The following is a 10,392-nucleotide window of genomic DNA, read 5'->3' as shown; positions in this document are numbered from 1 at the left end:
ATGGGGGAGGTGCAGAGGCAGAGGAGGGAGGCCTGTGGTGAGAAGACTGCTGCCACTACGTAGGGATTTTATTGTCTTGTTTGCATGTTGGTTTGTTAATAAATCTCATGGATCTGATTGGTTTAAAGATGTTTTATGTGGTTATTTTGGTCAGTGGTGGAGTTTTGTTCGTCCCATAGTGTGTAATACCTGCAACTTACTGCCTTTATTTTTTGATGTTGGTTTCCACAACAGGAGGAGTCTGAAGCTTTTTAAAGGGATATGTCATCCCAAAAAGACCATTTGTGCATGAATTGTTCCCTGCATGTTACCTTGAATTTGTGAAGAAACTTTGAGTCCAAAGAAGGCAAACATTCTTCATGAACTGAAGTAAAGAAGGACCCATTTAACAACAGCAAACTCTCACACAACCCAAGCAGCACGATTCAAGTCTCCTGTTGGATGCTTTGTAAGTGTATTTACACTTGTATAGTGCTTCTCTTGTCTTCCAACCACTCAAAGCACCTAAACGCTACATGTCGACTTCACCCATTCACATGCTGGTTGCCAACACGACCACACAAGGTGCCACCTGCTGCTCAGTTACATTAACATTCATACACATTCACAAACTGACAGCACAGTCATCAGGAGCAATTTGGGGGTCAGTATCTTTCCCAAGGATATCTTGATGTGCAGACTGGAGGAGCTGGGGATCAAACTACTGATCTCCTGATTAGTGGACGACCTGCTTTAACACTGGAGCCACTGCTTCTCAAACAGATTCATTTTCACTAAGACTTTAACATTTAAAACACGTCAGTGCATCAGTATAATGTGTGCATTTAATCTTTGCTTAAATGGACTTCACACACACGTTACTCGCAGATGAAAGTGTTTAATATTGTAACTATGGCTGTGAAGTGATTAAAATAATTCAATTCATTACATGCTCTTTGATTAATTCACCTCAATTAATCATAATAATTTTTGCTGTAAAAGTTTTTAAAACATTTCAGTTCAAATTAATTTTTGTCAGATGTGTCGTAGTGAAGCTGCTGGATGTTTAACACAGTTGTCCCCCTGTGCTCGACCACCCAAACTGCTCTGCAGTCCATTTGCAGTCAGACCAGCGTTGCCAGGTGTACGATAATTATCGTGGAATGGAGAAAAAGTAAACACTAGAGTGACTATATTTGCCTATAGCGCATCAGTAGGATTGTTATTTTGGTTTTGACGGATGTACGATAACTTCCCTCAAAATACGATAATTTTGAGTCTCTAGTACGATAATCCTACATTTCCCACCTGGCAACACTGAGTCAGACACAGGTAGACTGACTCAGTCTGAACACCTGGTCCAGTGTGGCATGACAAGGTTGGCTGCTAGCGTTAGCATCAGAGGCTGTGCTAGCTCAGACCTAAATGCTTGTGTTCTCCGATGGTGCCAAAACTCTGCAGAGAACAGTGCTCTTATCAACAGTTCCATCTTGGCATTATTTAAAGCCACAGTGTGTAGGAATTTCTCCCGTCTAACGTTAAAATCATATATTGCATCCTCACCATGCTGGCTGTATTTACAACGTAGGACTGTTGGGGCGGGTGTAAATTGAAACAAACCAATCACGTCTTGTCTTTTGACAACTGACAAGTGGCTCAACCTCACACACCTCATCCCTCTCCTTGCAACACTGCACCGCTAACAGCTGTTAGCCACTATTAGCGGCCAGCGCCGCTACTACCCCGGCATTACTGCAGCATAACAAAGTCCCACTCTTTGAGCATAATGCAGGATCATGTATTATGCAGCATCACGGGAGACGGAATCCTCGTCGCCAAGAAGGCGCAAAAGGGAGTCAAAAAGGCAACGTGACTGGCTATTGCATTACCATTCTCCTTCAGCAGCTCTCTCTACCTGGGAAAGGCAACCCTGATGTGGGCCTTCGTTTTTTTAATTCGCCGGTCACGCTGCCTTTTCTATTCCCTTTTGCGCTTTCTTGGCAACAAGGATTCCGTCTCCTATGATCCTGCATATGCATGATCCTGCATTATGCTCAAAGAGTGGGACTTTGTTTCAAATTTGCCAGGGTAGTAGCGAAGCGCCTCTTGCTCCTCTCCTTCAGCTCCTCAGTCATGCAGTGCTGGCCTGGCTCTCAACAAAAACGCCGAAGGCGGTGCTGTATGTCCCTTGCTGGCGGGTGTATTCTCAAGATGGCGAAATGTAATGGAAGCCCACAGACGACTTACCCGCACAATGTACAAACAAATCCGAAATTCTCCTTTTACGAGAATAAGTCAGATTATTGGTGGAGGTAATAGTACACCAGTGATGACATATTTATGAATGCAGACATCAATTTTTGCCGATAAACAACTGAAAATGTTACACAATGTCCCTTTAAATGTAAATGTTCCATTCATGGCGCCGAGCAGCGCCGTCTCGCCTCCATCATGTGACAAAGACACTGTGGCCTTCAATGACACACTGGCTCAAAGTGTTTTTACGTTATTTTTCCTGTGATTCATCTATATTAACACATGATTTTGAACGCACTAACTAATGTTCTAGTGTCGTACACTAATGTTGTGATGTAGCTGTGCTGTGGTTAAACATGGTCCCTGTCATCATCAGTTCAGGAGGGACCCAGATGCAGAGCAACAGGCAGGTTGAAGGTTCAACAGAAAATGAGCTTCAATAAAGCTGATGAAGCAAAACCAAACTGAAAACAAAGATCCAAACAGAAGACCGGACACCGGAGCCCTGTTGTTCAAAACCTAGATAAGGGGTTAAGCTGGGACATGCTGGTTATCCTGGCTTAATTTAGCATTGATTCGGTTGTTCAAAAGCAGAGGCACATATGTTGCCATGGAGATTTATTCTGTGCACTTAGCCTGGTCCCCGACCAGGGTAACAACCAGGCTTAGTTTAGCCTGGTGCCTTATCTGTCCAGTCAGCTGTCACTGCGATCGGAAATCAATGTGTTTTACCATCATTTCATGTTCTTATGTACGTATTTGCCTCATTTTTGAACAAAATACATTAAGCCTACAAAAAAAAAGTTAACATTTAAAACATTCTTTTTTTCATAGTCTAATTATTCATGTAATAATATGTTTGTCTGTATATCTAGGTCTATGTTATAGACTATGTTTAATGTCCTTTATGTTGGAACCTGTTTCAATGAGCTGTACTGGAAACAAATTCCACCAGCCTGGCTGTGTGGTCATTAAAAGAATCAATCAATCAATAAGCATCGTCAAGTGTCTTCAATAAAGTCAGTGATGAGGGCAATATATGTGTGTGTTTCTTCCTTCACAATGGCGTGTCCGTTTTGAATGAGGTTGCAGGACTAGAGGAAGAGGCACTTATTGTGCGCAGAGCATTTAGACACGAGTGAGTGCTGTGGGACAGGTCGGACCCGTTGCTCCACCATGACGACCACCTGTATGAGCGGTACCGCTTTTCAGGGGGTGGGAACCGCTACCTGTACAGACTGCTGGGTCCGCAAACCCAGCGCCGCACAGCAGGGAGCTGTGCAATGACAGTCATACTGATGGTTTTAGAGCTGTTTTTTGTTTCTCGTTCTTTAAATAGCTGCTTTTATAGCAGGGGGTTGTTACCTAGCTGCTTTGTTTGCAGTTTTTATTAAATAGCTGCTTATAGCAGGATTTTATTTTAATTTTTTATTTTTACATAGTAGCTATAAAGCGCTTAAGATAAAAGCGCTAAGCAGTGTGCAGCTGCTCACTCACCCATTCTAAGACACACGCTAATGCCGTCAGTCTACCACACAGGATGCATACAATATTGGGAGTAATCTGGGGTTCAGCATCTTGCCCAAGGATACTTTGACATGCACATATCCTCTCCAATAAAGGATTAATTGTTGGAATACACATACAAGGAGGTGTATTTGGCATTGGTAGCACATGATTAGTGGTTATTAGGTAGGTATATTCCCAGTTAACTGGACCAATAACTTCAGTGTACTTTACATCAATGAATGAAAACAGGAAGATGAAACCACAATATTCTTTGACCTCGTTTTATTTAGATGAAAAATACTGTAATGAGTCAGTGTCTGCTTTGAGCTGGGAAGACAGAGAGAAATATAATTGATTAATACATTGCATCACAGTCATGTTTACAATGTGCATTAAAGTCACTTACTTCTTTCTGTAGTTTCTTAATTTCCAGTTTCCTTAAGTTTTTTTTTATTTGTCTGTCAAGCTCCATGTCCTGCAGCTTCCTCTTTTCACACTGGAGCTTGACATCTGCCAGCACTATCTGCTTCCTCAGATGACTTGCATATAGCTGTCTGACAGTTTGTGAATTCTGTAAAACACATATCTATTAGCACAGCAATTGGCAATACTCACTATATTTCCAGGCAGGCTGTCAGGCTGTTCAGCATCTGTGTCCTGCTACAAATATATTTTCTATGAGCACCACATCACTGACTTCTAATACATTATGTAGTGTGTACAACTGTTAATTTGTGAAGGGAACTTTAATTGTAATTATGACAGATTCATTTGCGCAGGAAGTGTATATTTTTAGATTAGGATACTTACGCATTCAGTCGGTCTGCAATTGTCTGCCACACATTTTCTCTCTGCTTAATAATTGCTACTGTTTCCTTTTTTAGTTATGTGTTTAACCTCTTCATAAGTCTCCATGATGACACGCTGCTCTCTGGGCAAGAAGTAAGCCGCACGTGTCATCTCCATTGGTGCATCAGTGAAACTGTGATCGACCCACGTGGTCTATTTAAGAAAGCCGTGGACGCGCACTTACCTGAATAAGTTACACCTGGCTTGACATAGCCGCTCCTCAGCCTGGCTTGCCGTTCGAACAACCAATTAAGCCAGGATGGACTGATGAGACTTTGTCCAGCCTCGCTTTTCCACATATCCTGGATTGGTTAATTCAACTTTCGAACAACAGGCCCCAGGCAGGAGACAGAGCAGTGAGCAACACCACAAACATGTGGATGAACGCAGATGAACTGACAAAGAACAAAGGGAAACACACAGGTATTTATACACAGGAAACTAATCACAAGAATGAGACACAGCTGGAGGAGACACGGGCAGAAGGAGGGGAATGAGGATTGGCTGACAACAAGGGTGTGGAGGGGAACACTAGGGTGGAGCAAATGAGACTAATACAGAACAGGTGTGAGGGGAAGACTGTGGGTGCGTCCCAAGTCTCTTATTTTTATAGTGCTACTGCTAGCTCCTCGCTTGAACCAGAAGTCGTTCGAGGTCCGCCATCTTCTAGGCCGTCCCAAGTCTCTTATTTGTGCAGCGAGGAGCTAGCGCTAGGAGTTAGCAGCAAGCTTTAAGCAGCTACGAGCTAGGATGGTTGAGAGGTTCCTAACAGGAAGTCTTTTTCAGCTTGAGGCTCTGACGTATAAATACCCGCCCCCTACATCTGGCTCATTTGAACGAGATGGCGGAGAAACAGTACAAGAGTAAGTACCCGTTACATGCATTCTTTGCAATGAATCGCTGTAATTCACGTACGTACTTCAAAGAGTAATGATATTTCAAGCAAGATTGTTAGTTGCAATTAGGTTTATTTCAGTCACGCGTTGTTCATCGGACTGTCGATGATGTGCGGCTGCTACATGTCCAGAACCACATTTGTCCTGCATGTCGTGTGAATGGAATAATGTTTCATGGCTTGTAGGTAGTCTAACAGGTCTGAAATATGTCTTATTCAACAGTGACTGACGAGGAAATCTACAGGCTCATAGACCTGCGTGTCGAGCACGAGCAGCTCTTCACGGGGGGGAGAGGCACGGCAAAGAAGGCCTGGAGGTGAGTTCAGTTTCATATTTTACCTGAATGCCATTCCACTCACCAGCACAAGCATGTGCACTGAGTGATGATCCAACTATAGTCCTGGATTGCCATTGTAAATCAAGCAAACAACGAAATTGTAGAAAACACCTCTCTGGTGTATAAAAACACAAGACAATAAGACAACAATACAAGACATAAGATGTGATCTGACCTAATGATAAATAAACATCACACACACACACCTGTGTGTGCAATAACATAGTACTGTAAAACCTTGGCACTTTAGCACTAATGTGTGGTCCCTCAAAGTCTGGCCTGTCATGAGCAACATTGTTTGTTGTCATCTCTTTGCTTATTGTATAGAGTTTGTTCTTTGTACTTGTTACTGTTGTTGTCATCTTATTGATTTCAGAGAGATACCTATGTACTTATATTCAACTTAAATATCTGGTGTCTGGGATCATACCAGGGATGCAATAAGTTGACATGTTTCAATCTTCACAGGGAAATAACACAGTTACTGGGTGTGGAGGGAAAGATGTCCCCCGCCCAAGTGTCAAAGAAGTGGGACAACCTTAAGATCCGATACAAGTTGAGATTTTGTACTCATGAGCTCAGGTCACATTCAGATAACGCATTTGTGACTGTTGTTGGATACATAATGTAGTAAATTCTAGTGATTGTATGTCTACATCACACTGACACATCCCTTTTGATATCTTCCAGAAGCAGGCATAGGAGGAGGAGGAGGAGGAGAGTGCACAGCCTGGCACAAGTGGCAGCACCACCACACAGGGGGATGATGGGCCATCCACCTCTGCCTGTCCCCCACCCAAGAGACAGTGGACCACCAGAGGGACAGTGCTGGCGTTCCTCAAGGACCAGGCTGCCAAGGATGACAAGCGTCTTGAAGACATGAAGCATGACAGGAAGAGGTTCTTGGACCTGTTCGAGGAGGTGGCCAAGAAGTTTTGAGTTTGTTTTTTATTTCCTCCTCTTTTGACTTTTTGTGCTGCAGTGTTTTCAGTTATGCTTTAATTTTGTGTTGATAAGTACCTGCCAGACTGCAGTGTTTTCAGTTTTATTTTGTTATATTGATACCTTGCAGTGAAACTGCAGCATTTGAAGTTGGAATATTTATTTTGTTATATTGATACATCTCGCAATACAAGACACATTTAACTTGTGTACAGTGTTATATGCATTCTATGTCACAGTATATTCACGTCTGACAGTAACAATTAAATGGTTAAGTTGTGGACAACAGTCTTGAATCTGTGTTACCTGACATTCTGGATCTAACAATGATTTCAGCCACACAATTGACAGTGTATGCTCACACATTCCTGTTCAGAGTAATGTGCAAAGGAATGTTGCACAACTCAAACTTAGACAACACAGGCAACTAAGGAAGATAGATAGATGGATAGATGGATGGATAGATAGATAGATATACACACACTAACTGAAACAAAAAAGGCACACTGCCTGTCATACAGTGTGGTGGGCCCGTGTCCCAGGCCTTCATGTCCCCACGGTCTACAGGTAATCGTGCTCCTGCAGCTCCACAGGTTGCACACGAGGAGCCGAGAGCAGCCCTGCCAGTCGGTCTCGCTGGCCATGTCCGCATCGTTACCCCCTCACGGGACGTGGTGGAACCACACCAATGTCCCCCGTTATTGATGGATGTTGATGTAATTTCAATTAGTCTCACCTGGGGGAGGATACAGAGCCACTCTGTAGAGCCTGCTGTTCTTCAGAACTCTGGTGTCATGGACAGAGCCAGGATACCCCACAAAGGTGTTGATGAAGAGGCCCTTCCCATCACATACTGCCTGCAACTGTATGGATGGGAAGAGCTTCCTGTTGAGGTAATCCTGGCCCTCAGGTCCTGAGGGGGTCTTGATGCGGACATGGCAGCCGTCGATGGAGCCCACGCACCTGGAGAACACTGGACTGTTGGCCAGCCGTGCAAAGGTCTGGCCAACCTTGTCCAGTGCTCCGGCGGTGGGCAGACGGATGACCTCCTGGCAAAGGGCTGCTATCTTCTCCACTCCCGTGTGCACCAGCCTGCAGACCGTGCTCTTGGGGACATGAAAGGCCCGGGACACCACACTGTATGATAGGCCGTGTGCCAACCAGTAGAGGGTCACCAATACATGCACCTCATGTGACCAGCCTTGTGTGTACTTTGATGGCAGGATCCTCATGAGGGACTACAGACTGACGCCTCAGTCTGTAGTCCCTCATGAGGTCCCTCTGGCCATCAAAGTACACAGCAAGGACTGGCACATGAGGGTTGAGGCGTGTATGTATTGGTGACCCTTCTATCTACAAAAGACAGAAAGCTGTGTTACTTCCCACACTTCATTTCTTCATGCAATAACAACATTTGAACTACCTGGATCCTGACATATGTTTCACACAGGCAACATATTCCGAGGCCATGATATATGCTTCCTTATTTATTATACATTTTAGTTTATATTTCAATATGTTTCTTATCATATATGGGCCTATTATGAGGATGATATTTTATTTACCTGGCTGACATACATTACACCTTTTGTGTCTGGGCTTGTGCCATGATATCTGATTAGACAACCTACAGCTATCAATGTGTTTTCTGTCTTTATGATATAATTTTACATACTATTCATTGAAGCATTATATGAAGCATTATATTTGTTTGATGATTACCTGTAATAACCACATGGCTACATGCCTCTGAGCTCTCCTGCGTTTAAACAGGTATGCCTCCTCCTCCTGCTGGAGCGCATCCCAGGTGGACAAGGCACAGAGCATAAGCTGTTTTTTTCCTCTTTCCATTTCCTTCCTCTCATTTGTTGTGGATGTGACTGGGTCAGACATTGTCTGACCCTTATATAGCCCTGGTACCTGACATTCTTGCCTAAGGTAATGAGTTGACTGGCTTCAGCTGGCATTGCAGCTGATAGTTTGTGACCACACCTGATTACATTCACCAGCTGACTTGTTGAATGATGGTGAGTTAATTGAATGATGGTGCTCATCACAGTGACAGTGGAATAGCAGGGTTACAGACCGTTCTCTAATTGCCACAAACTTCGGCAAATGACTCACTAACAATGGTAATACATGCAGAAGTGTGTGACCAAGGTTACTGTTACTGTTTTGATCAGCGAATATAATGAGACTTGGGATGTACCCATAGTAACGCCAGACGCTGGCTGCTTTACGGAGCAGATCCAGCTCCAGCGGTGCCGCCGTCATCAGGAATGGACGTCGCTTCACGTGACGCTTCAGGGTAAGGCCGTCTCATGTCTCTTAAACCGACAATGCTCGCTCATCGCTCCTAGCGCTAGCTCCTCGCATTTTTTCCTAGGTGGGAGGGGCTAAACAGCTAGCAAAGTCAGCTAACAGTAGCACTAGCAGTAATTTAAGAGACTTGGGACGCACCCTGTGGGAACAGGGAAGGACTAACGAGGCTGATGAAGACAGGTGTGGCAGAAAACAGGCGGGAAACACACAAAGACAGGAAGTAAAACCAGATATGACACATGAGGAGGGAATCTACAAAATAAAACAGGAAGCAGATTAAACATGATTGAATAACATGAAACAAGGAACACAAACAGAAAACCGAACACCCCCAGTGACTTCAGTTCATGAGAAATGCTTTTTGTTGGACTGTAAGAAAAGTTTTATACACAAATTCAAGGTAACATGTGGTCCACCACACTCTCCAGCTCCTCCTGGAGGATCCTGAGGCGTTCCCAGACCAGATGAGATCTATAATCCCTCCAGTGTGTTCTGGGTCTGCCCCGGGGCCTCCTACCAGCTGGACCAGGAGGATCCTGATCAGATGTTGAACCACCTCAACATGAAGGAGCAGCGGCTCTACTCCGAGCTCCCTCCAGATGTCTGACTCCTCCCCCTATCTCTGAGGCTGAGCCCAGACACCCTACAGAGGAAACTCATTTCAGACGCTTGTATCTGTGACCTCATTCTTTGAGTCACTACCCAGAGCTCATGACCATAGGTGAGGGTTGGGACGCAGATGGACCAGGAAATCAAAAGCTTCACCTTCTGGCTCAGCTCCCTCTTCAACACGATGGTCCTGCGCTGCGCCCGCATCACTGCAGACGCCGCACCAAACTGCAGATCCATCTCACGCTCCATTTTACCCTCACTGTGAACAAGACCCTGAGATACTTGAACTCCTTCTCTTGAGGCAGTAACTCTCTCCCAACCGAGAGGGAACAATCCTCCGTTCTCCAGCAGACAAACATGACCTCAGATTTGGAGGTGCTGACTCTCATCCTGACCGCTTCACACTCAAAGCGCCCCAGGTCATGCTGGAGGTCACGGTGTGATGAAGCCAACAGAACCACATCATCTGCAAAAAGCACAGATGCAATTCTGAGGTCCCCAAACCGGACCCCTTCCTCCTCCCAGCTGCACCTCCAGATCCTGTCCATGAAAATCACAAACAATACCGGTGACAGGGGACAACATGGTGGAGCCCAACACTCACTGAGACAATTTGACTTTACACCGAGTACGCAGACAGAGCTCTCACTTTGGTCAAACAGGGACTGGATGTTCTTGTAGCAGCGACCC

At 44.6% G+C, this 10,392-nt stretch overlaps 1 protein-coding gene and 1 long non-coding RNA gene across 2 annotated transcripts; one reads left to right on the top strand and one right to left on the bottom strand.

Moving 5' to 3' along the window:
* Window positions 1-3,648: 3,648 nt before the first annotated feature.
* LOC117250957 (uncharacterized) lies at window positions 3,649-4,290 on the bottom strand. Its single transcript, XR_013493302.1, has 2 exons — window positions 4,151-4,290; window positions 3,649-4,071 (listed from the first exon to the last, which is right to left on the bottom strand). It is a non-coding gene; the product is annotated as an uncharacterized LOC117250957 (long non-coding RNA).
* A 1,085-nt stretch (window positions 4,291-5,375) lies between these two features.
* On the top strand, window positions 5,376-9,097 carry LOC144466883 (uncharacterized). Its single transcript, XM_078174749.1, has 3 exons — window positions 5,376-5,456; window positions 5,712-5,805; window positions 6,517-9,097. Exons 1-3 carry the CDS (start codon window positions 5,435-5,437, stop codon window positions 6,707-6,709), a joined length of 309 nt encoding a protein of 102 aa, XP_078030875.1. The 5' UTR covers window positions 5,376-5,434; the 3' UTR covers window positions 6,710-9,097.
* Window positions 9,098-10,392: the final 1,295 nt, after the last annotated feature.

The sequence above is a fragment of the Epinephelus lanceolatus genome, chromosome 14, assembly GCF_041903045.1.
Source record: "Epinephelus lanceolatus isolate andai-2023 chromosome 14, ASM4190304v1, whole genome shotgun sequence".
Lineage (NCBI taxonomy): Eukaryota > Metazoa > Chordata > Actinopteri > Perciformes > Serranidae > Epinephelus > Epinephelus lanceolatus.
Note: the sequence above shows the minus strand (reverse complement) of the source record. Positions and strands in the feature narration are given on the sequence as shown.

Excerpts from the sequence above, each read along its gene's own strand:
- LOC144466883 (XM_078174749.1), top strand. The coding sequence starts at position 5,435 with ATGGCGGAGAAACAGTACAAGA. Across the intron at positions 5,457-5,711 it reads GGCGGAGAAACAGTACAAGA|TGACTGACGAGGAAATCTAC; the intron begins GTAAGTACCCGT and ends CTTATTCAACAG. Across the intron at positions 5,806-6,516 it reads ACGGCAAAGAAGGCCTGGAG|AAGCAGGCATAGGAGGAGGA; the intron begins GTGAGTTCAGTT and ends GATATCTTCCAG.